This window comes from Miniopterus schreibersii (genome assembly GCF_964146895.1).
Source record: "Miniopterus schreibersii genome assembly, chromosome: 7".
Classification (NCBI taxonomy): Eukaryota; Metazoa; Chordata; class Mammalia; order Chiroptera; family Miniopteridae; genus Miniopterus; species Miniopterus schreibersii.
This window is the reverse complement of record NC_138108.1, coordinates 30,962,958-30,990,248: the sequence shown is the minus strand read 5'-3', so window position 1 is coordinate 30,990,248 and position 27,291 is coordinate 30,962,958. Positions and strand designations below refer to the sequence as shown.

General features: G+C 35.1%; 1 protein-coding gene across 6 annotated transcripts in view; it reads left to right on the top strand.

Moving 5' to 3' along the window:
• PMS1 (PMS1 homolog 1, mismatch repair system component) overlaps positions 1 to 22,577 on the top strand; it is a 64,171-nt gene extending 41,594 nt beyond the window's left edge. For 4 of the 6 annotated variants that reach the window (XM_081142411.1, XM_081142410.1, XM_081142412.1 and 1 more), the window contains 7 exons: positions 2,431 to 2,553; positions 3,073 to 3,216; positions 3,395 to 4,281; positions 12,316 to 12,801; positions 15,979 to 16,109; positions 21,092 to 21,252; positions 22,132 to 22,577. In XM_081142411.1, coding sequence (XP_080998537.1) covers positions 2,431 to 2,553; positions 3,073 to 3,216; positions 3,395 to 4,281; positions 12,316 to 12,801; positions 15,979 to 16,109; positions 21,092 to 21,252; positions 22,132 to 22,296 — 2,097 coding nt within the window. In that variant the 3' untranslated portion in view covers positions 22,297 to 22,577. The remainder of the gene's footprint in view (positions 1 to 2,430; positions 2,554 to 3,072; positions 3,217 to 3,394; positions 4,282 to 12,315; positions 12,802 to 15,978; positions 16,110 to 21,091; positions 21,253 to 22,131) is intronic. The other 2 variants (XM_081142413.1, XM_081142414.1) reach the window with 2 other exon arrangements.
• The last annotated feature ends 4,714 nt before the right edge of the window (positions 22,578 to 27,291 follow it).

Genomic DNA, 27,291 nt, shown 5'->3' with positions numbered 1-27,291 from the left:
AAATATTTGGTTTGTTTGTAGAAAAGTTCTCTAAACAAAAAATAAAGTACAATGCTGCAATCAATGTCAAAGAGCAAGAGATTTTTTTAACTTTATTTTTATTGTTGACACTATTACAAATGTGCCCATTTTCCCCTTCTTTGCCCACCTTCACCCAGCCTCGGCCCCCCTACTCTCTGGCCATCACTACACTGTTGTCTGTGTCTGTAGGTTATGCATATATGTTCTTTGGCTAATCCCTTTACTTTCTTTCATTCAGTCTCTATTCCATGTATATATGCCTCTGTTTCTATTTTGTTCATCAGTTTATTTTGTTCCTTAGAATCCACATATAAGTGAGATCATAGGGTATTTGCCTTTCTCTAACTGGTGTACTTCACTTAGCATAATAATCTCCAGGTCCATCCGTGCTGTCCCGTTAGGTAAGAGTTCCTTCCTTTTTACGGCCACATAGTATTCCATTGTATAAATGTACCACTGCTTTTTTAATCCACTCATCTACTTTTATCCACTCAGCGCTTGGGCTATTTCTGATCTTGGCTATTGTAAATAATGCTGCAGTGAACATAGGGGTGCATATGTTCTTTCGAAATAGTTTTTCGGGATTCTTAGGATATATTCCCAGAAGTGGGATTGTGGGGTCATATGGCAGTTCCGTTTTTCATTTTTTGAGGTAACTCCATACTGTTTTCCACAGTGGCTGCACCACTCTGCACTCCCACTAGTAGTGCATTAGGATTCCCTTTTCTCCACATTTTTGCAGTACTGTTTGTTGATTTATTGATGATAACCATTCTGACAGGTGTGAGGTGGTATCTCATTGTGGTTTTAATTTAATTTTCATCTCTCTGGTGATTAGTGATGTTGAGCATCTTTTCTTAAGGGCTGTTGGCCATCTGTATGTCCTCTTTGGGGAGATGTCTGTTCAAGTCCTTCTCCCATTTTTTAATTGGATTGTCTTCCTGGTGTTGAGTTGTATAAGTTCTTTATAATTTTTTAAAATTAACCCCTTATTACATGTATCATTGGCAAATATGTTGTCCCATCTCGTGGGTTCCCTTTTCATTTTGTTGATGGTTTCTATTGCTGTGAAAAGCTTTTTGGTTTGATGTAGTCCAATTTTATAATTTTTTCCTTTGTTTACCTTTCCCTAGGAGATATATTGGCAAAAATACTGCCCTGAGAGATGTCTGAGATTTTACTGCCTGTTTTCTTCTAGGATTTTTGCGAGTTCACGACTTACGTTTAAGTCTTTTATCCATTTTGAGTATGTTCTTGTATGTGGTGTAAGTTGGTGGTCTAGTTTTATTTTTTTTATGCGTGTACCTATTCAGTTTTCTCAACACCATTGCACTACATTACTCCATTGTATGATCTTGCCTCCTTTGTCAAATATTAATTGACCATAAAGGTGTGGGTTTATTTCTGGGCTCTCTGTTCAGTTCCATTGATCTATATGCCTGTTGTTATGCCACTATCAGGCTGTTTTGATTATAGTGGCCGGCAGTCGGAGCCAGCAGTTGGAGTCTGGTCCCTGCACTCCACAGGCTGGTGCTCTTCCCTGGGAAAGTGGTGTCTGGGTCTCCCAGCCAGACTGAATTCCCACTGATTTTCACCACCAGATGCTATAGGGGCTCCTCTTCCTGTCTCTGTTGTTCTTGGTTGGAGATCCCTGCATGGAATTGAGACCTTATGCTCCTAGAGGGAGGGAGCCACCACCACATCTGAATGGAGGGGCCAGCGTTTTCTGCATCTCTGCCCTTCTTACCAGTCTATGTGGCTTCTTCTGTAAATTCTTGGTGGTTGTATTTCAGCTTAGCTAGCTTTCATTTGGTTGTTCAGGTTGATGGCTTTATAATTTAGCTGTAAATCCAGTTTGGGCCAGGAGCAGGTTGCTGTACCTTCCACAAACTCTGCAGCTGTCTTGGAATCCAAAGAGCAAAAGATTTTTAACTCAGAAATAAAAACCCAGTCAGATTGGCTTCATAGCATACTCAGAATAAATGTAGAAATAGCCACTTCTTTACAAGAAAAGGTGGCTAAAAAAAAGGACAAACAGAGGAAAGTCACAAACATGAAAAAAGAAAAATTTAAAAGACAGAATTTAACGTTTAGCAGAGAGCAGTATTTATGTCTTGTGGCAGTAAAATATATGCCCATTCATGAAGCTTTTATGAATGCCAATTTTTCCTTAACATAGAATTGCAAAAAGAGAGAGGCAAAGAACACCAGTTTAACATGCTTCAATATTTTATTTAAGGTTAATGCTCAAGACGTGGTTATCAGGAAGTATATGGCTCTTGAGAGCATAAGATGAAAATCTGTTTGTTTATTTTTTGATAACTTTTAATGTATTATGTATAGCCAGACCCATGGAACCACATTTATTGTTGACATTGCATATTATTTCTGTAATTATTACAATTATAGATTTATCTCAGTGGATTTCTTCCAAAGCATGATGCAGACCACTCTGTCACAAGTCTTTCAACCCCAGAAAGGTGTTTCATCTTTATAAACAGTCGACCAATACACCAAAAAGAAGTATTAAAGGTAATCTATTAAAGAAAAAAAGTACCCCTTGGATCAGAAATAAAAACTAGCTGTGATTTGTCAACTTGTTACAAGAATTACTTCTAAGACTTTGCTCTAAAATAAGGAAAAGGTGAAAAAGAGAAACAATAACATTTATTAAACATTGTTCTAGGTACCTTACATACAGTGTCTGATTGACTCCTCACAACTATATGATATATTATTTTCTTCTTATTTATGGTGAAAAAAACTGAAATGTTAGTGACTTTCTTGACCACATAGCCAGGAAGTGACAGAGTTTGGATTTTAACTCTGGACTTTAACACTATGATCTTTTACTATGAAGCCAGTTGCATTGGATATCTATAATGCTTATACTTCATTCATTTAGATTCAAGGCCTCTAAATGAGTATTACTATTTAGATACTGCTTTTCCTTGCAAGCAGTTACATTCACTCCTTTTGGTGGTATTTTATGGATGGCAATATTTGTTTATGTGGGGTTTTTTGTCTTTCATTCATTACATATATTTCTAGCTAATCCGACGTTATTACAATCTGAAGTGCCTAAAGGAATCTACTCGTTTGTATCCCATTTTCTTTCTGAAAATTGATGTTCCTACAGCTAATGTGGATGTTAATTTAACACCGGATAAAAGTCAAGTATTATTACAGAATAAGGTAACCTTTTTTAGATAATTTTTTGAATTTTTGTTATTTACAAACTTACACTATCCTAACCTTTTTTGTGTGACAAAGGAGATTTGCTTGTTTATACATACTTTAAAATATTATTTTAAATCTTGTCTATTTATTATTTTTATAATTTCTCCTAACATTTGTTAATTTGTATTTTTAGGAATCTGTTTTAATTGCTCTTGAAAATCTGATGATGACTTGTTACGGATCACTACCTAGTACAAATTCTTATGAAAATAATAAAACAGATGTTTCCTCAGTTGACATGGTTGTAAGTAAAACAGCAGAAACAGATGTGCTTTTTAATAAGATGGAATCATCTGGAAGTAATTATCCAAATGTTGATACTTCAAGCATTTCTTTCGAAAATGATGTGCATAATGATGAATCTGGAGAAAACACTAATTGTTGTTTAAGTCATCATATACACAGTGACCATTATGATGATCATTTTATTAATGAAAATTCTAACATTGATAAGAACACTAAAAATACATTTCAGGAGATCCCAATGAATAATTTATCATGTGAAGACACCCAGAAGGAATATAGTGAAACTTGTTTTGTAGGTTCTGTTAAGCATGCCCAATCAGAAAATGGCAGTAAAGGCCATATAGATGAGAATGGAAAAAATGAAAAAGAGGCAGTTCCTGAGAAGTCTTTGGAAATTTGTGCAGATGACTGGAGCAAGGGAAATGCACTCAAAAATTCAATGGGAGAAAACATCGAACCTGTGAAAATTTTAGTTCCTCAAGAAAGTTCAGTATGTAAAGTAAGTAAGAATAGTAATCCAAGCCCTGAACAAAAGAATCTCAGTGAAGGTTTCTGTAACAAAAATTCAAATGTGGTAGATAACAAATCTGGACAGCTTACAGCGTATGATTTAATCAGCAATCGTGTAATCAAGAAACCCATGTCAGCAAGTGCCCTTTTTGTTCAAGATCATCGTGTTCAGTTTCTCACAGAAAATTCTAAGACCAGTTTGGAGGATGCAACAATACAAATTGAAGAACTGTGGAAGACATTGAGTAAAGAGGAAAAATTGAAGTAAGTTTCCAGAGCTTGCATGTGACCTGAATATTCAAATATTTCCATCCACTAGGTTAAAAAAATTTTTTTTAACTTCTTATTTATGGAAAAGCAGAATGGAAAATGCCTTTTGACTTGGCTAGAGTGCCTTTTTTGGCATCACTTTTTTAGCTAGAAGATTTTAGCTCTTTTTTGTTTTGATATAAGCCTTAACTGTTTGTTTAAAAATTATAACATTATTGCAGATTCAGTTTAGTGGTGTTAATGCTGTCCTTATTCAGTGTAACTCAAGGCTTCCTTCTAAAGTCTTTATTTATTGGCAGCTTTTAACTACAGTAGGTTTTTTGGTAGGTAAATAGGTGGTCTGATCTATCTTTGATTAAAATAACTACTTACTTGCCATCTCTAAGTCGGGTGATCTAAATAAATATTCCCAGATAATATGATGGGTGTTTCTAATTGACTTAGGGTACTTACTATAAACGCAAAATATGTTTGCATGATTCTAGCCCACCAGAAAAATGAAGGGGTAGAATTACACTTCCAATCACACATTATTATCTAAGCCATCTGAATTCTATGTCAGAGACCAGGAGGAAGAACTTTAATGTAACCTATCATCCAGAGTTTATATTTGGCAATAAAATATATGGATACTTGACCAATTTTTTTTTTCATTAGCTTATTCAGTCTTATAAAGATACTATCAATTTAAAATAATAAAGACCATCATTAATACCAATAGGCAAAACCTCCATAAATTAACTTGTCTTTTCACTTTTTTTTGTGGGAATGGTCATCAAGTTTTGCTCTTTTTTCAGACATACACAGAAGTAGACAAAGCAGTACAGTGAGCCCATCACCCTTTTTATCAATCGTCATATCCTGGTCAGTCTTGCTTCATCCTATCTGCACTCACTTCACTTTCCCTTCTTTATCATTATTATCCTGAAGGAAATCCTAGGATAATATCTATTTCATAAATATTACAGCATGTATCTAGAAAAAATAAAGATACTCTTATTTTAAATATAGCCATAATACAATTGTAACTTTTTAAAACAGAAATTCCATAATATCATCAAATATTTAATATTTAGATTTCTAATTATTTCATAAATGTCAGGTTTTTAAAAGTTTGTCTATTTGAATCAGTATACAAGTAAAGGTCACACGATTGTCTTTAGTTTTACCTAAATGACGCACAACTATGTAGTTTAAAGATGAGTGCACTTAACTTTTAGTACATCAAACCCACAGAAGTTGAATTACATTGGCCAGGAAGGTGATGAATTGATAACTGTCTGAGAATAGAAAAATTAAAAGCATAGATATTTCCCAGTTCTCATGGAAGTAGAGACAGTGTAACCGCTTAAGATAGCTATTCCCTTGCAACCTCACAATAGCAAATACTGTTCCAGTTTTGGGGAATGTCAGTATTGTTTCTCCTTGTAGGCCCCAAGTTGTTAGGGTACAAGGATTATGGTTAATAATTCTCATCTAAAAGTTTGTCATTAGGCAGTATTCTGGAATCCAAAATTTTCTCTATCTTACTGCCATAAGACTGACAAAAATGCCATGTTGGTCAAAAGCAGACCTCTGAATCTATATTTGCATTCTAACCCATTTCTCTCTTTGCTAGGTTTTTGTAAAAATGTGGACAGTATCTCCTAGATAATTGTGAAGTTTAAATAAGATACTGTGTATTATGATTCAAGATAAATGACTGGCACATAGTGAATGACTGTCCATGATGTTAATCAGATTTTTAATCTGTGAAAGAAATTTCTGTTGTGATTGATACTATTTTTCATTTGCTTTGTAAATATTAAATTTAATCTGCAGGCCAGAAATAGAAACCTATGGAGAAAATATAGGTATCTTGAGATCAGAGAATTTACTCTGTGTTAGAATCTTCCAGAGCCCCTGAAGTCTTGGGACCATGATCAGCTGTGTCCAAAATCATGATTAGTGAGATGGTGGAACAAAAATATCACACTAATAACACTAACTACCACTTCTAGTCTTTATTTTCGATTTTTTTCCCCATGATTCTAAATTCTACAAGGAGTGCTAAGAGATATCAGAGTAGACTTCTACAACCAGTCTTTTCATTCATCCTTTCTTTTTTTTCCTTTCTATTTCTTTTCCTCCCTTCTTCCTTCTCTTTTTGCTTTCTTCCTTTCCTCCTTTCCTAACCTTTTCCCTCTCCACCTCCCTCCATTTCTTCCCTCTTTCCTTCCTTAAATTAGGGAATATATATTGAGGCATCCTGTGTACAAAACCCTATGTACCCTAGCTAGTCACTTCAAATACAGTAATAAGTAAACATTTCCTGCTTATAAATGATGCAGTCTAGGGAGGAAGACAAAAAAATAGTAATCATAGAATGTGATGAGTTTTAAAATTTTAAAAATATAGGGAATGTGAAAACAGTTAGCAGTTGGTCTTAATCTCATCTATGGGACAGGAAATGCTTCCCTGAATACACATTAATCAGAAAGGTGTCAGAAATTTTCTAGATAGAAGGAACAGCATGTAAGAAGGCCCAGAAATGAGAAGCAAAATGGTATTATTCAGGAACTGAAAGATGCCCTCTATGACAGGAATTGAATATATGGGAGTGTGGTAAAGAAAGGTGGGGAAAGGCAGGCCAGGTCATGGAAGGGTTTTGTAAACATAACAAAGAGTTTGAAAAGAACTAAAATGGAGGATTTCTGCTGAACAGTTAGGACATACTGTGGAGTAGGAATACTTTCATTTTTCAGTTCTTCCTTTCAGGTTTCCCCTTCACCTTGTTTTTCTCTCCTCTTGTGGGTTGGAAACCAGATTTAGGCATGTGACGTGCCGCTGGGGTCTCAGTCAATAGATGTTAACTTGAATTTTCATTTGCAGTAGTTATGAACATATTTCTACTTAAAATAGCTAAGAATAGATTGTAATTGGGGTATTATTGAAAATGGTAAATAAACTTTATAACTACATGTAATCTTTAGTAACAAAAACATCATTTTAATTGATTACTGGTCAAATCAGAATTAGTATTTTTCCATTCAAGTTAATAAATCCCTTAATGACATTAAGTCAAAGGTAGCAGCTGTTTTTACTTAACATTCACTTAATATTCCTTTGGACATAACTTTTTATATTTCCCAAGGAACTAATGAAATTGACTTCTTGAGTAAATCAAAAGATTAGTACCATATGTGAAAATTTGCGCTTTATAATTAATTACAAATGGTGACCTTCATCTTGAACTAATTTTCCATCATACAGGAAATCTTGAATTTGAATTTCCAGGAGCTAAAAATACTTAATTGTAGTAATATTGAAAGTAAATTAATCATGTGTTTTATGTAGCTAATCCAGAAGTTCAGATTCTAAGTAGAAATGAGAGAAAATAGTGTAAAAATTTATGAGTATGACATGGTGAGTAACCAAAAGAGACATTTTTTATCTAGTTTACAGAGAAACAAGGTCTTTTTTACATTCTCATCGGATAACATTTCTTTAACTACACCATGTGCTATGGTCTTTTGTCTCTTAATTTCACTTTTAATATTTAATACAGTTCTCCCAATAATATCATTTTAATTTTCTAACAGAAATCTATTCAGATTTCCACTTTAAAATGTTTTATGTATATTACCTACAATAGAATTCAACCAGCTTCTTAAAACAAGAGAGAGCATTCTTTAGTCTCAAATTTAAAACTGAATTTTTTAAAAAAACATTTAGTAAGATTGTTCAAATAATTATTAACCATTAGTCAAATTATGTTCCCTTTCATTATGTTTCTTGATAGACGATAAAGGTAGCAAACATCGCCATTTGCTATGTGCCAAGTACTGTTCTACTGTAGCTATAGTTTATCCAATACTGAGACACAGAAGAATAATTGGCCAACGTTTACAGAGCTACTAAATGGCAGAGCCAAGCCAGGCAGTCTGTTTTTATGTCTTTGCTCTTAGCCACTACACTCTGCTGAACACAATAATAGTAGTTTTCAATTCTAGATGTGAATTAGAATCACTCATGGAACTCTTTAAAAAACAGGACTGCCTGACCTCAGCCTAGACCTGGAGCAGTAGAAACTGAGTGGGACCTAAGCATCTCAATTTTTTAGAAAAGGTTTGATATGACAATTACACTAGAGCCCAGTAAAATTTTAAAACGTTCATTATTTTGTACTTTTGAAATTAAATTAGATGATTTTGTAATTGTTCACTTTATTTGAATAATTTTTTTCATTGATCACTCTAAAATGAGAAATATGTAGCAACTGAAAAAATAAATGTTTAGCTATGAAACCATTATAAATTTAATCATAAGTTTTATTTTGCATCCTACGTGACTTTAATTTTACTAGTATCTGTTTAGAAAATGGAATACTAATTAATGTATGTAAATTTTCTTTTGTAGTGCTCAGGGAATTATTTCATGTTGATGTGATAGTAAAAGTATAAGGAACTCTTCACATCTGGGATTGACTGTCTTTTTGTTGCTTTTACTGTGTGTGCCTTCAATGCTTTCTTAAATGGTTTTTATATTATTTTTTAAATTTATTTTTTAAATATATCTTTATTGACTTCAGAGAGAGGAAAGGAGAGGGAGAGAGAGAGATAGAAACATCAATGATGAGAGAGCCATTGATCAGCTGCAGTCCCCAACCCGGGCATGTGCCCTGACCGGGAATCAAACCCTGATCGCCTGGATCCTAGGTCGATACTCAACCCCTGAGCCACGCCCGGCCGGGCTCTTAAATGGTTTTTAAAACTGAGTAAAATTTAGTTGCTGTGAAATGCATATATCTTAACCATATATATAGCTCAATGCATTTTCATATGTATACACCCATGTGACCATCACCCTAAAACATGAACATTTCATCACCCCAGAAAGTTCCCTTATACCAGTTACCAGCCAGTCTCCATAAGCAGCCAGTTTTGATTTCCATCACACTAGCTTGCTTTTTCCAGTACTTGAACATCATATATATAAAATCATATGTACTTTTATACCTAGCATCATCCCCTCAACAAAATATTTTAGTGATTTTCATTATATTTGTTGAATGTATCTGTATAGTTCATTTTTTAATAGGTTATATTCAATTATATAAATATACAGGCATGCACTGCCTAAAGACAGGGATATACTCTCAGAAATGCATCGTTAGGTGATTTTGTTGCTGTACAAACATAGAGTGTACCATCACTAACCTAGTTGGTATAGCCTACTACAGACCTACTTTCTATGTTATAGCCTCTTGTTCTTAGGCTACAGATCTGTACAGCATGTCACTATACTGAATACTGTAGGCAGTTGTAAAACAATGGCAAGTATTTGTGTATCTAAATATAAAAAAGGTACAGTAAATATAGTATAAAAGATTAAAAATGGTACACCTATAGAGGGCACTTAACATGAATGGAGCTCTACTTAAGTCAGTGTGTGAGCAGTAAGTGAATGTGAAGGACTAGGACATTACTGTACAGTACTATAGATTTTATAAACACTACAGTAGTAGGCTACACTAAATTTATAAAACATGAGATTAAATCAAGCAGGAAAGAAAATGATGCAAGAGATTTAATAAACACAAGACGTATGAGGCTGCTGCCAGCATAACATGGCATACTGTTTTACAGCAAACTTTTTTTTTATAAATAGAACATACTCTAACAATAAAAAGTATAATAGAGTAAATACATAAATCTTTTACTTTCAAAAAGTCTGTGTCTTTATATTTAAAGTATAACTCTTGTAGTCTCAAATAGCTGGATTTTTCTTTTTAAATTCAGTCTGACAATCTCTGCCTTTTAATTGGAATATTTAGTCCATGTAATGTAATGAACATGGTTGAGTTTAGGTCTACCATTTTCTTATTTTGTTCATCTCATCTCTGTTTTGTTCTTCTGTTCCTTCTATTTTTTGGGAAGCAGCCTTCTCCAGGTTAAAATAATATAATTTAATATTTAATTTTAATTCCTCTATTGCCTTTGCATTAGTTTTTGCTTTGGGAAATATTTTATACATCCTTAATTTATCATAATCTTCTTAGAGTTAATAGGATATTTCACACAAATACAGAGTGGTTCAAAAGTAGGTTTATAGTTGTATGTGAAATGAGTTTATTCTTGTTTTATTTATTAATTATTATTTTCCATACAAGCAACTATAAACCTTTTGTATAAAAATTTGTTACTTGAATTCCATTATAATTTCACCCTTAGCCTTTCTGCAGTTGGTGTCATATATTTTATATCTACATAGAGCATAAACGTCACTTTAAAATACTACTTTTTTAAAGTTACCTTTCAAAAATAAGAGAATTTTATTTAAAAGATCATTTTTTCTATTTACCTACATAGTTGCCATTTCTGAGTATCCATTTGGTGTCGTTCCTTAATAGTACAATTATGCTGAAAACAAGATTCTCAGCTTTCTTTTATTTGAAAATGTCTGTTTTTATTTTTGTGGTGGTGTTTTTTTGTAATGTCTTTTTTTTCCCTCTGACTCGTTTCAGAATATTAGTACCACCTTTGGTTTTTAGCAGTTATGTAATATCTTTTTCTTTTTTTGCTTTCAGGATTTTATCTTTATCTTTGGTGTTCAGTCATTAGGAGTCTAATATACTTAGCTGTGGATTTCTTTGCATTTATCCTCCTAGAGGTTTACTGACCTTGGATGTGTAAAATGTTGTATGTCTCCAGATTGGTTAAGTGTCAGCCATAATATCATTTCTTCAAGTGTCTTTCCTCCCTCACTTTTATTATTTATCTGGAACTCCAGTTACCTATATGTTGGGTTGCTGGTTGACCCATAAGTCACTAAGGTGTTTTTTTTTTTCAATCTTCTTCAGTCACTTTTCTCTCTGTTGTTCAGATTGGATAATTCCTATTGATCTGTATTCTATTTTACTGACCTTTTCTTTTGCCATCACTTGTCTGCTATTAAGCCTACCCAGTGAGTTTTTCATTTTAGATATTGTGTCTCTTAGTTGTAGAATTTCTATTTCCGTTTGGTCCTTTTTATAATTTTCCTTCTCTTTTGAGATACCCCCTTCTATTCTCTCATTATGATGTTTTCCTCTAAGTCCTTAAATATTATAAAAACCTGTTTTTATTTATTTTGCAAATTCCAATATCTGAGTCATTTGAGGTTGGTTGGTTTGTACTGACCACTTTTTCTCTTGACCATGACTCATACTTTCCTGTTTTATTGCTTAAGGGATAGCTTTTGATTGCATAATGGACATTGTGGCTGATATGTTATAGAAACTCTGCATTCTGTTTTCTTCTGAAAACTGTTGGTTTTTCTGCTGAGTATTTAAGTTATTGGCAGATAACCTTGAGCTTGTGGAGGCATCGTTTTACACTTCATTAGAGATACTACGTTTTGCCTTTAGTCCTAGGGCAGCTTCCATAGTCATAGGACAGTTTTTTATTTCTTACCCCTAAGATGTGGTCTTCCTTCAGTTTTAATTGAAAGCCCAAAGTGTTTACTTACACCATGTAATTTGGAATTCAAACTCCAGACTCTTATTTTTTCTTAACTGCAATGAGTAGCCGCTGAAATATCTGCTTAACTCATTTAGTCTTCTAGTGATTATTTTCCTCTGGGTTCCCACACATGGGATTTTCTCCCTCTATTTTCAGTTGTTTTGGAAGCAAGGAACTAGCTCTGTGTTGTGGTGACCCAAGCTAATAAGAGTGCAGCTTTCTAATTGAGTTCTTGCCATTCCCCTTAATGGTGGGGACTGCTCTCTGGGTAAAGGCTATATAAATGTGGTTCTCTTTATTCAAGGGTTGAATCCATTACAGTTTCTGCCTGCTTTAGGGTGCTCTTCAGTGACTATTTTAAATGTTTGGTATCTATATTTTGTTCATATATGGGGGGGAGATGTTCATATATGGGAGGGATAGTTCAATATAAGCTCCATCATTACTAGACCTGGAATGTCAGCTCCATTTTTTATAAAATTTATTTCAGATGGTTAATATATTTCTGATTATGAACTCATTAGTTCTATTTTATCTCTATTCATAGATATGAAGAGAGGGCTACTAAAGACTTGGAACGATACAATAGACAAATCAAGAGAGCCATTGAACAGGAGTCACAAATACCATTACAAGATGGCAGAAAAAAGATAAAACCCACAAGCTCATGGAGTTTGGCACAGAAGCACAAGTTAAAAAAGTCATCATCTAATCAGCCAAAACTTGATGAGCTTTTTCAGTCCCAAATTGAAAAAAAAAAGAATCAAAACATTAAAACAGTACAAATTCACTTTTCTATGGAAAACTTTAAAAAAAATTTTGAGAAACACAAGACATTTGCACTAGAAGAAAAGGATGAACTGTGCTTGATCCACAATCTCAAGTTTCCTGATGCCTGGGTGATTGCATCCAAAACAGAGGTGACGTTGTTAAATCCATACAGAGTGGAAGAAGCCCTGCTATTTAAAAGACTTCTTGAGAATCATAAACTTCCTGCAGAACCACTGGAAAAACCAATTATATTAACAGAGAGGTATGGTGAAGTAATAATATTTTTTACTCTAAAAACACTTATTAATCTGTACTAGATTAGAAATTGAAGGTAAAAAGTTGAAAGTGTTTTCTAATAGGGAAAAGTAATGTTTATTTAAAGAAATCTTTTAAAAACTTTATTTCTAATCTTCAGTAGAATTCATTGCTTTTAAATAAATAACTTTAAATATTCTACATAATTCTGCAGTTAATAAATATGAAGCTTAATTCTCCTCCTGTACATTAGTGACTTCCCCAGGGTAATTTTGAAGTTAGGTTGCCATGATTCTTCTTCATTGCATGCTCTTTAACATTAAAAATATATATGCCAAAATAGAATTATACAATGAATACCTTCATCGACAATTTTTAAGATTTTGCCACATTTATTATGTCTGCCAATGTACGTGTGTGTATATATGTATATGTATATGCATATTTTCTTTCCTTTGCTAAACTATTTTAGAATAGTTCCCACACATCTTTCAGTATATCTCTCTCAAACTATTTTTTTTTTAATATATCTTTATTGATTTCAGGGAGAGGAAGGGAGAGGGAGAGAGAGATAGAAACATCAATGATGAGAGAGTCATCATTGATCGGTTACCTCCTGCACTCCCCCAACTGGGGGTAGAGCCCGCAACCTAGGCATGTGCCCTGACCAAGAATTGGAACTGCAATCTCCTGGATCCTAGGTCTATGATCAACCACTGAGCCACTCCTGGCTCAGGTTCAAACTATTTTCTTACCTAACCAAATGCCTTTGTCATACCTTACACAATAATAATTCCTTGGAATTGTTCTTCATTGTCTCAAAATATTTTTTCTATAGTTTTTAAGTTTTTAATTTGTATTTAAACAAAGTCCAACTATAAATTTTGGTATGCATACAAATCTGTTTTGATATCACACCATTAACTTTTTGTTGATACTGACACTTGTCTCATCTTGATTTGTCTCTTTGCTTCCTTGTGGAGATAGTCAACTTGTTTTTCCCTGTCCTGTATTTAAATGGAAGTTAGCTCAGAAGGAATGAATGGGTTTAGATTCTGCTTTCTGGTGAGACTGCTTAATAGGTGGTGCTATGTGCTTTATATTTAATCACATCAAAAGGCACTTATCTCTGGGTTCAGCTGCTAACAGCCTGATCTTCCACCTTGAAGTGTCCTATCAACCTTTCCATCTAATGGTTTCATCCATTGATTATTATTGCTTGGACTAATTTTATTACAGATTGTAAAACAGGGAGTTTCCTTTTTATATCTTAAATGAGCAAGTTACTTTCTGTAAAAATGAATAACTAATAACATTAATATTTACCTTTTTATACTTAATATTTCTTTTTTAGTCTAACATGGGTAGAAGAGAATCATATGTACAAGAAAGGAGATAAAAACCTGAAATTAAAAAGATAATTAGAATTTGTAGTCTAGGACACATCAACAGATAATTGTTTCAGGCTTCTAAGAATAAATAAAATATTATTTATAAAATATATTAAAACTTTTTTGTTAAAGACTCTGTCACCAGAAGGAAAAAAAAATGGGACCAAAACACAGAAAAACATTTGTTAAAGCTATTTTAATTTTCTTAAAAAAGAGCTAGGGTGTAGCTGGAGTTTTCTGAAATGTGACGTCCCCATCACAGTTAATAATGTAAGTTTTTCAGAACAAGCTATGGACAGAATAATTATGGGTTGGGCTCAGTTTTCTCAAAAGAGTCTAATGAGGTTTGTGTAGCTTATCTCTGAAGGGAGTAATTTAGATATCTATAAAACACAAAACAAGCTCAATAATAATAATAACAGCTAATGTTTATTGAGCACTTACTTATGATACTAACTTTACTAAGCCCTTTGCTTTCATGATCTTCACACCTTATGAAAGATAGGTACTATCATTATCCATATTTTATAGATGAGGAAACTAAAACATAGAACTGTTAAGTAACTTACCTAGGTTCACACAGCTAATAAATAAATATTTGGATCCAAGAATCCAATCTAGACAGTAACTGTAGAGCCTGTATCATTTGTTGCTGTAGTTTATCATCATCATCACCACTGGCTCTCAGATTGATATTCTGAATGTTGTTTAGAAAAACATCATCTATTCATTTACTTGTTCAAGAGTACAGGATTGAAATGAAGAAATAACAGCTTATAAATTTTTACTGGAACATAGAACAGTGCCTTGCACCCCTAAGACAGTATCAGTTGATAGACACTCAGATATTCATTGACTGAATGGGAAAATGTAACCACTCACATGTCAACCCCAATAGATACTTTATTGTAATAACATGTTTTAGCACTATGATCAGGTCTAACACCAACATGAAAGGCTAATTTGTGACCTAGATAATCTTTGGCTACCTCAAAATTTTGTTTAAAGCCTATACCACTCAGAACCATTTCATATGCCACCTTTGGCAAACATGCCATGCCTACAGTAGACTGGAGGAAGCTCTCCCAAGTTCCGAATTACTAAATTTATATATCTTTTTTTTATTGAAGAAACCTTAACTAGCAATTGAAAATTATGTAGGATTTACCACTTGAGTAACTTGACAATGTCTTGTGTGTCTGTTTAAAAATGTAAATGGCATTATTTGTAAGTTTTCATTTGTATTATATAGAGCACATTTTTTTACTTAACATTTTATTTATAACATTCTAGAAGATAGAAACTGTCTTTTATATCTGTTCTTCCTCCTTTTGAACATAGTATGTGGTAGATCTTGTGTAAAATATTAACAGATGCCCAGCCAGGCATGGCTCAGTGGTTGAGTATCAACCTAGGATCTAGGAGATGGCGGTTCGATTCTTGGTCAGAGCACACGCCTGGGTTGTGGGCTCAGTCACCACTTGGGGGCATGCAGGAGGCACCCAATCAATGATGACTCTCTCATCATTGATGTTTCTATCTGTCCCTTTCCCTCTCCCTTCCTCTTTCTGAAACCAATAAATATATATTTAAATATATGTGTGTGTGTGTGTGTGTGTGTGTGTGTGTGTGTGTGTTAACAGAAATGTAAAAAAGTAAAGTTTCTAACAGGGCTACTTGTAGCTTTGTATTTTGCTTACAAGTAACACCTTTTTGAATTAACTTTTTTCTATAAATTTTAAATTTTTATTTTACATACTTAATAAGTTAAAGGGCCATTATTTCTTTTCCAGTCTTTTTAACGGACCTCATTATTTAGAGATTTTATATAAAATGACAGCAGATGACCAGACATACAGTGGATCAACTTACCTGTCTGATGCTCGTCTTACAGCAAATGGTTTCAAGATAAAATTTATACCAGGTATGATCATCATCATCACCATCATCTGGCTCTCAGATTGATGTTCTGAATGTTGTTTGGAAACATTCTGATGTGGTTTAATATTTCCTAGTTTGGAGAAATAAATCTTGTTTCAAGAGACACATTTGGGTTTCATAATTTAGAGATATCATGGTATATTTTTGTGTCTCACCAAAAGTACATCAGCTGTGTAAAAACAGTCGCATTTCAAACATGTCACATTTGTCTGAAATAAGCAAGTTTAGCATCTCTTTCAGTCTGTTGCCTTGCATTTGCATTTTCATAACTAATTGGGTAGTTTTAATTTTTGCCATTCTTTGTCACAGTATTCAAACTGCCTGCTTTGTTTAACTAGTTATTAAAAACTCCTTTAGATGATGGAGAAGTATATATACAGCTTACTAGAGTGACCTAACAAAAATGGACATCTTTATTTTAAGTGATGTAGTTGTTTTGCCAATTAATTGTGTAACATCAGCACTCTTACTATTTGGAGAGTGGATGATTTGATTTCATTGCTAAAAAGACTGTGTGATAACACTGTCGGTATGGAAATTCACTGGGTGGGGAGAAAAAAGAATCCTTCTGGCTAAGAGATTTCAGTTTTCCTGGCTGACCCTTTCTCTGTTCTTTCATAGTTTCCATACTTAACTGCCTTCTGCCCTAGCTGCCTAAGTTGGTACCAAGAAGCACAAAGGAATCACAAAGAGTGATACAACTGTTCCCACTTCCCACCCACTCCTAAACTTGTGACCAAAGTGTAGAAAAACATAGTTCAACCAAAACAGTGTTGACGATTTTTAAAGGAATGTTTTAATGAGACCTCAAAAGAAAAGATAGAGATCCATGGAGCAGTCAGACACATTTCAGAGGGAAGGCCGGGGGTGGGAGGGTATATTAATCAAAGAACTTAGATGCATAAATTCATGACCTATGGACACAAACAATAGTGTGGAGAAGGTCTGGGCGGGGGGGGTTGATGCCGGGTGGAGGGGATCAATAGGGGTAAAGGGGGACATCTGTAATACTTTCAACAATAAAGATAAGCAAAAATAAAATAGTGTCATTTTTAAAGTATACAGAATTTGAATATACTTTACCAAATGCTGTCAAATTTTATAATTAAAATTATTTCTATGATTTTCCAAAAAGATACTTTGTATAAAATATTCTATCAACTATTAAAATTTATAAAATGCATAGTAAAATTAACAAATATTAAAATTTAAATTCATTACTTAAACAAAGTAAAAACAATGTACAAAACCATGAAATTAGGTATACACTGAAAATACTTTGGTGTTCTAAACATTAATTTTACTTGACTTTTTCAGTTTTAAGGATACCTACCCAAAATTTCTTACCTGTTGCCTCAGTGATAGATATTTAGATTTGGAGCATAGAGTGTCTAAATCCCAACTCTGCCATTTAAAAACTGTGTTTATAGGAAAGTGAGTTAGCCTAGATATTTCCTCATCAATAACAACTAATAATTATTGAATAATACTTATGTGTAGGGCACTGTTCTTAATATTAAATGTATTAATTTATTAATCATCCTAACAGCCCTATGAAATATTCTTTATTGCTGTCCCCATTTTATAGGTGGTGAAATCAAGGTATGGAGAAGTTAAATTTTCTTAAAGGTGCACAGTTAGTGGTAGAACTAGGATTTGAACCCATGTAATCTGCCTTTAGAGCCTAGCTCTTAATGAATTTGTTATATTGCTTCCATATTAAAATTGAAATATTTACTTCGTGAATATCAATCATTTAGCATAGTACATAGCAATGACAGGTATGCAAATACTCTTTTCTTCCCATCCTTCAGCACTCCTTTCTGGCCTGAACTGACATGTAGTCATTTCTTTTAGTCCTCCTAGAAATCTTCGGGGTCCTTGGCATCTTTTTAATTTATTTGCAATGTGAAACAAGGGGTGTGTTGTGTGTGTGTTGTGTTGTGTTGTGTTGTGTTGTGTAGTGTATAGCAAGATATTTTCTTTTTTGTAAAAATATATCTTTATTGATTTCAGAGAGAGGAAAGGAGAGGGGGAGAGAGAGAGAGAAACATCAATGATGAGAAAGTCATTGATTGGCTGCCTCCTGCATGCCCCCTGCTGGGAATTGAGCCCACAGCCCAGTTGTGTGCCCTGACTGGGAATCGAATTGTGATCTCCCAGATCATAGATCAGTGCTCAACTGCTGGGCCACACCCAGCCGGGCAAGATGTTTTCTTCTTAATCTCTTTTCCTAATAAACTCTGGTGTTGGTAGCTGGTGCCATTTTTTTCCCTAAAAAATGTTCACAGCATTTTTTTTTAAGTTAGGATAAATATATCTATTCCAAGAGCATGGTTAGTTTTGAGCTACCCAGTAAGTTTCTGACAGATGCTTTCAGCTCTTAGCTTATAGTGTTTTTTAAGTCTTATTGAATGACAGTGTTTTGCATGGCACCAAAGATGTAAAAATGAATAAGTCATTTGCAAACTCAGTTGATTTGTTTGGAATTAACTTAGATTATCATCAGCATTATTTCTCTTGTTAACAACAGCTCAAATTAAAAACATTCATGTTTTCTTCCTTAAATTTTTTGGCCTTTTTTTCTTTATTAACTTGTATACCACGTTTCTTAAAGCCCGTTTCTTTTTCTTTTAGTGAGAGTTTTATTGTATTGAACTTTACTTTGGATCAACAGTTTGCCAGTTTTTACAAAACATCTTTGGATACAGACAAAGGCATATGAAAAACAGGAAGAATACACCTGGCTTTGAGGGAAAAGATTCTGAATGTGACCCTAAGAACTTTGCTTATTAATGGCTTTTTGTTCTGCATCAGTAGGAGTTCCATATTTTAGGAAGTGAAAACTTGTCAAACCACTTATTAATTTGAAGTGTTTTCCCTGAAAAATGGGAAGCATTTCACAGAATTTTATAGAAACATCCTGAAAGTTTATTGTTACATGGTTCCAAATATCTCTTTAAGTTTTATATCTGAATTTTGCAAGGACAGGGATTAAAATATTGCTCAATTTCCTCATCAGTTGCCAAATACTTTTTACCAATGTCCACAAGTAATTCTGTAAAATGTGTACAATTTTCCAGGGCAAATGTAATCAGCATTAACTTTTCAATCAAATCACTTAGTAACAAGTCTCTTGACTAATATTTTTGTAAATTTCCATATCCATATATGTAAAGATGTGAACTAGAATATTCTGCTACCTCCTCTTTGCCTAACCCCTGTTTCAAGTCATTTAAGTTCCCCTGGTTGCTCAAACTCTCTATTTTGTCTCTGTTCACTAAACTGTATTTTATCACTTAATGGTTGATTACATAGTTCTTACACTTTCCTGTTTCCCGAAGAAGAACATTAGGAAGCCTGCTCTGTTTAGTGTACCACTATTGCATCTGCCATCTACGTCAAGGAACTATAGTCTGTAACTGAGAACAGGTTAGGGATAGGATCATTGACATATCAGGATCTGAAACTCCTCAGTCTACATCACTCCTCTTTTTATTTTTTTATTCATCCATTTATAGCTAATTTATACCACTTTCCAACATTGGACTGTCTCATTTTCTTTACTTCAAAGTAACATTGTATGGATTTCAATATTAAGAACACTTACACAGATGTAGCCAAAGAAAACAAGCCTAATGTTTTCCATTTGATTCCTTTTTTATTTTTTTAAAATTTATTGGGGTGACAGTGGTTAAATTTATTGGGGTGACATTTAGGTTTCAGGAGTAGGTTTCTATGTTACAAGATCTGTATATTGCTCTGTGTGCCCCCCACCCAAATTCATATCTTCTGTCACCATATATTAAGACCTCCTTCACTTCCCTCTGGCAACTACCACACTGCTGTTTCTGTTCAGGAGTTTCAGTTTTATATCCCACATATGAGTGAAATCGTATGGCTCTTAGTTTTTTCTGACTGCCTTATTTCACTTAGCATAATATCCTCCAGATCCATCCATGTCGTTGCAAATGGCAGAATTTCATCCTTTCTTATGGCTGAGTAAATAGTCCATTGTGTACATGTCCCGCATCTTCTTTATCCATTCCTCTATTGCAGGACACTTTGGCTGTTTCCATGTCTTGGCCACCGTGAATAATGCTGCAATGAACACAGGGGTGCATATCTCTTTTTATTAATAATAAAATGCATTTTAATGCAAAATTTGATGCTTTGGAATATATGCTGTTATAAATATTTTACCTAGTTATATAATCAATCATGTAGCTAGTTTTTAGCTTTATTTTAATCATTAAATTATTTAGAGTATCTTAAATAATAGATAATATGTCAGTTTTAAACATCCTCATAAAATAGTTTGAATAAACATTAGTATTTCATTTCCTCAAATTACTAACATATTAATAAGTTACTATGGTGGTAATTATTTTGCAATATATGTGTATCAAGTCAACACTGTACACTTTAAACTTACACAATGTTATATCAGTTATATATATTTCAGTAAAGCTGGAAAAGTTACTATGTGAGTATTTTTATAATAATTTTAAGTTAAAATAATCATAGAAATAATCCACACCTTTAAGTTAGATATTAAACTAGTAGGATAGAACTTGAACAGCAGCAGTTGTTAAAACATTTAGAGCAGTTTTATTTTAACAAATATCATGGGACTCCATTTTCTCTCCAAAGAAAGAAGTCTTCTAAACAAAAGTAGGGAACAGTACAGCAGCCACCAAGATTAAATGATACAAAGCTCATGTGGTTTCTGTGAACACTTATGACTTAATGGGAATGTGAAATCCTATGGGAATTATTTGTTCTCCAACTAAGGAACAAAACTGTCCAGAGTATATTACATTCTAATGAAGGTTCACTAAATACTTAAACAGTGGTTTAGTTTTTAATAGATATTTTAAACACAACTAAACTAATGTGTTTATTATATAAACAACTAAATATATGGTGTGTGTTTTGTGAGTTTGTTTGTTTGTTTTCTTTTAGGAGTTTCCATTGCTGAAAATTACTTAGAAATAGAAGGAATGGCTAATTGTCTTCCATTCTATGGAGTGATGGATTTAAAAGAAATTCTTAATGCTATAGTCAACAAAAATGCAAAAGAAGTTTATGAATGTAGACCTCGCAAAGTGATAAGTTATTTAGAGGTATGCATTACTCAGTTTTGTAGATTGGCTTAGGTTTTAAGATACCTAGCTCTTCCTTAATAAAATAATAAATGGTTTCAAAATAGTAAAGTTTCTGTAAGGTTTGTTACTGTTTGCAAAAGAGAAATACTATTAAAAAAAATTTTTCTTTAAAATAGACTGCTGTGGTAAACTCTGCTGTGGATCCTTACTATAACATTGTTCCTTGAGTACATATTGAGGAGAGCCTTATGCCTGAGACGTCTTGTTTTTGTTTTTTAGAAGGGATTCAAAATTGCTTCACCTTTATACCAGATCGTTTTAAGAGCAAAAGAGGAGCGAGAAAGTGAAAGATGTAGATTATTAAATAAATGGAAATTTTAGTTTTCTAGCAATATCTAACACAAATGAGAAATGTAGCAGTGAGTTAAAAAATAAATTCAAAAGTAATAGAGGCTGGAGGAAGATTATAAACTTTTAAATCCATATATAAGGTAGTGGTGGAAAAACAATAGTAATTGTCTCCATATTTGAGGTTTTATCCTTCAAGGTTGACTGATACTATTTTAAAAATAAACCTAATCTTTAATAAAATGTATTTTCTCCCTTTAAAAATAAAGCTGTTTTTGTTTTAGACTATAATCATAGTCTGCCCATTGCATTCTGAAATTTTCTTTTTTTTGATCTGTCTTAAACTAGAGCAAGGATCTTGTTTGTCCTGTTCTCCTCTATATTCCTATAACCTACAACAGTGACTAGCACATAATTGGTGTTTAATAAATATTGGTTGAGTGAATGAATAATAAAAAATATATATAATCAATTTTCTGTCTTCCTTCTTGCCAGGAATAACATATTTCTGCTTCCGGGTATATCAAATGTATGGCTTTCTCTCCACAGGGAGAAGCAGTGCGTCTATCTAGACAGTTACCCATGTACTTATCAAAGGAGGACATCCAAGACATCATTTACAAAATGAAGCACCAATTTGGAAATGAAATTAAAGGGTGTGTTCATGGTCGCCCATTTTTTCATCATTTAACCCATCTTCCAGAAGCTACGTGATTAAACATGTTGAAAAAAATTAGTTACTATTGAAATTGATTTGGTCATAAAATAATATGAATCAGTTTTTAAACCATCTCTGTACTGTTAACTGGTTATTTTATAAGTAAAGATTCACTGGCTTGTTTGTATATTAAAATTTTTTTTAAACTGTAGAAAACTTTAATATAGACTATTCATTTTATTTTGAAGAACTAGCCTTTCTAATAATTGGTTGTAAACAGCAAAATTGAAAATAAATAGTATTCTTGGGTGGGTGATTTACTAGGTGTTATGGAATGAATTGTGTCTCCAGAATTAATATGTCGAAGCCCTAAACCGGAATGTGATGGTATTTGAAGATGGGGCCTTTGGGAGGTAATTAGATTTAGATGAAGTCAGTAGGGTGGGGCCATCATGGTGGCTTTAGTGCCCTTGTAAGAAGAGCCACCAGACAGTTTGCTTGGTCTCCTTTCCTGCCTCCCCACCCACCATGTGAGGATATGGAGAGAAGGTGGCCTTCATCAGAAACCAACCGTGCTGTACCTTGCCTGTGGACTTTTAGCCTCTAGAACTCAGAAAAAGATCTGTAGGTTAAGCCACTAGTTCATGGTATTTTGTTACGGCGGTCGGAGCTAATACACTGGGTCAGTCCTGTGCAGGGAGAAATCATCCAGACTGAGCTGGCATATCTGACAGAAGTTGATCCTTGCTCCAAGGATGGTGAGACGAGAAGTGGGAGAAGTGAGAATGAAGAGAAGAAAAAACCTAACTTTGAAAATCCTGCCATTTACCTCTGTTTAGAGGGTAACAGTTTAGAAGTTGCTACCTCTTACATGGAAATTATTGGGCTTTGGGGTTAAAATCTGTCAGCATGAGATCTACATTAACAGGAAATTTAGGTTAAGATTATTCGTTCTGCATGTGTCCTTTCAAAAACCAGATCCCACAGTGCATCAAAATAATTGACAAAAAACTGAAACATGATTTTCAATGAATATATTTGTTGTACAAAGTAAAATATACTGGATACAGTGTCCCCATACACCACCTCCCATATTTCTCAAGGAGAATTTTTAAATTCTCAAGACCCTTGTGTTATAAAGAGATGCACACTGTGGTCCCCGGAATTCGACCTGTAGTCAGGCCTTTCTGCTGTCAACATTGCCCTGTTTTCCATAACCCAAATACTATTTTTTCTCTCGTTAACCCCTTTAAAAATTGGGGGCCCTTCTCAGACCTTTCAGGGAGTAATCCTTTTTAATTTACTGGGTAAGTTATGGGAAGAGAAGCTCACAGAGATACAGTGGATGACAAAATTTGCATCACACATTTGTACCAGCCCTAAGCGAAATTTTGGACTAATTTTCTAGCTGACTCGGGGTGTGAAAGGTCCTACTACGGCCTCTTCGAGGAGTCAGCTTAGGCTCCCTTTCCTTTCCAGCTCAGGATTCTGCCAAGTCAGGTTAGCAGTAATGACCGGTCTTTACCATCTATTTGCCGGGTAGGCTGTGCGCTTACCTTGTATGATCTCACTTGATTTCACAACAGATTTAGGATTGCGGGCACTGTGGAGGCGTTCTTCACCGCTGCTACGCTGCCTGCAATGAAACGTAGGCCCGCAAGAGTCATTAGGGTCCGCTCAAGTATTGGGGAGTATCCAACACTCCCAGACGCCACTCTTAGGAATGTTAGATCAATTTTGGGCTGCTATGTTTTCTTCTAACGGGAGGCTGGGGAAGCAGAGGCCGGCGGGTTCAGGGCCCGGGGAGTCGAGGCCGGTCTCCCGCTTCGCGAGGCGGAGGCGGAGGCCCCGCCCCCAGGAGCTGCCTCCGCGCCCTCGCGTCCCCCACAAGCCCTTGCAGCGCCCGGCGCCGCGGCGTAAGATGGAGGGAACCTTACGGCGGAGGGGACCGGCGGCGAAGCCCGGCAACCGGGATGGAGGGAACGGCCGCTGCAGGCCGGAAGCCCGCTCTGGGATTACGGGTGAGGCAGGGAGATGTGGAGGGAAGGATGCCGCACCCCAATGGCCCGTTTTCCTCATGAGGACGGGGCTTGGCCGGGGAGAGGGAAGACTCAAGTGTGAATACACCCAAGTGCCCTTGCGCGCCCAGGGCGTGGGATCCCAGCCGTGGCAGTACCTCGGGGGCGCCCAGGCCAGGCGGGGCGAGGCCTGGAAGGCCGGCGGGAACGGTTTAGCATTTGGCCGAATGCTAGGGTCTTGAGCTAGAATACTAAATACCCGAACATATACTAAAAGTGAAGTCATTAGAACATTAGCCTTTTATCGCTCTCCATTCCCATTGGGATGTTAGATTTAGGTTTTCTTATGGGACGACGTTCTTTTTTAAAAGAAATCGGGTTTATATATTCTCAAAAATGTTACTGAGGCCGTTGGCTCCAAAATGGCCGCGATCAGTTGTTACCTTGTACACACATTCCCCCATGAAGAGGCGGAGTCTAATCCTTCGCCCTCTTGAATCTGGGCTAGTTTATGATTATTTTGGCCACTAAATCATAACAGAAGTGGTTCTACATGCCTTCCATGGCGAAGTCATGGGAGCCTTGCAGCTTTCCTCTGCCTGTCTTGAAACAGTTTCTCTGGGTAAGTCAGTTACCCCATAAGCAGCCAGTCTGCTTTGAGCCTGCCGTTCTGTGAGAAAGCGCGAGGTGCAAGGTGCGGCCGTGTGGAGAAGGACGCTGGACCAGCTGGTTCCCGGCTGCTCAGCCAGAGCTCCGGGTCAGACGCTGCGGGACGACACCTTCAGATGACTCCCCGGCTGCCGTCGGACCACCGCCCTGCGCGGGACCCCAGGTGAGAGCCGCCCAGGAAGCTCCTCAGCCCCCGGAACCGTGAAACAGAAATTGTACAGCGACTGTCGTGCCTTTGAGACTGGGGATAATGCTTTTGAAGGTGGTTTCTTTGTACATCTGATTTGCAGCTCTTTCACAAAATTACTAGAATTTTCTCTTCTCACGTATTCATGCTGTCACCTATCCATAATATCAAACTATGAATGCGAAAGAGATTACTATTTTTTACCAAATATTAATTTTTCTTTTCTTTTTGGTTCGTGCTGTGATTTGTCTAGATATCGATCACACAATCGTTTCTTAGGGGCGCTCTCCTTTGAGCTTTACTTTAACCATAAAGAATGATTTTAGTGACATTTTAAAACTTATTCCCTCAGTTTTTACAAGATATCTATCAGAAACACCCTACGGGGCCGGCCCGTGTGGCTGAGTTGGTTGAGCATCGTCCTGTGCACCAGGGGGTCACTGGTTCAGTGCCTGTTCAGGGCACATGCCCGGGTTGTGGGCTCCATCCCCAGTAGAGGGTGTGCAGGAAGCAGCCGGTTGATGTTTCTCTCTCTCTACCCCTCTCCTTTCCTCTCTGAAATCAATAAAAACATATTTTTTAAAAACACCCTTTAAAAAAACCACAGCACCCTAGGGGATTCAGGACACAGAGGGAGTCAAAGTTAAATGAATAGAATCCTTTCAGGAAGATTTTGGTCTCGTAATGGAGAATAGTCACAAATAATCCTTTTAGAACCAATCCTGAGTGAGGAATAAAAATTCAGGGGAGTTTCAGAATAAATAAAAATCACATCAGCAATGGTGATCAGCTTCATGAAGAAAATTGCTTTTGAGCTGGGCTGTGGGGCTGGAAATGTTTCTTGTTTGCATATTTTTAAATTTGACATCAGAGAAGACATTCTAAGAATGACATAGGGAAAAAAGGATGGAAATAGTAGAGATGAAACATGTTCAGAACTATGCCTTAGATTAACTATGGCGTCCAGGTGTAACATTTTTGTGTGAGAGAGTCAAGTTCAGTGAGGAGCCTAAGAACACAAATACCTCATGAATTAAGTCAGTGACTCTGGAAATTGAAAGGACAAAAAAAGATTAATGGAGATAGACTCAACTTAGTGCCTAGGTAGGCAGGCAGATAGGTAGGTAGATAGATAATCAAGGCATCAAAGGCATAAGAGGAGACTCAGTTTGAGTCTGTGCATAAATTATAGTACCATCAAGGAAGGCTACATTATGTAGAAGGACCACTGGTGTAAGAATGAGGGTTCAATAAAAATAATTCTCCCAGAAAAATAATCCTGTTTTCCGTGTAAATGTATCCTTTATACATTAGGTAATAGATCCAAAATGACTTTCAATGCTTTTAAAAATAAAACCAGTATAACAATTCATGTTTTATGAAGACAGCATGAGCACTTCTAACATAAGATACTTATACCCAAAATGTTTGAAAGATGAGTGATCTTTGCAGCAGCTTAGGAGTAGATAAAAATATTTTTTTCTTCAGGTTGTAATACATTTATAGAGACATTCAGTTTAGTAGCTCTGAACATCATGGTGTTACTTTTCCATAAAATGAATGTTCATATTTTTTTCTTTTTTACCTATGTCTTCCTCAGGTAGAAATGACATCCATATCTTTTTTTGGGCATCTCCAAATAAAATCTTGTTTTTTGAATTAGAAACAAGAACTAAAGCTTAGTCCTTCAACAATGCTTCAGGCTACCTCTTTAATTTTAGATCCGTACTCCTCAGATCACCTCATCTGTTCTCTCTCTACTTTGACCATGCTAGATAATTAAATTTTATTTATATAATTCTACTTTTAGTTTTCCTCCTAAATTGTTTCTTATGCCTGAAATACTCATTTCTTAATGTGAACTTTTTTGGCATCTCTTTTTAAATTGCCTCTCTTTCATAATTTCTTATTTCAAATGTCAGAAAAGATTTATGCTTTCCCTATAATAGTGATTCATATTTTTTAAATGGAAAGACCACACTTAAAAACTTTCTTAAATCTTCTTAACCAGGAAGTAACAAAATTTAGAACAAAATGTAAAATATTATTGAGTATTAAATATTAGAAAATCTCATTACTGAATCCTAGTCAATTAAGAGAACAACACTAATAAAGGGGGAGGGGGGACTTTGAAAGAAAAATAAAAATGACTTGAAAACTTTATTTCCAAGAATGAT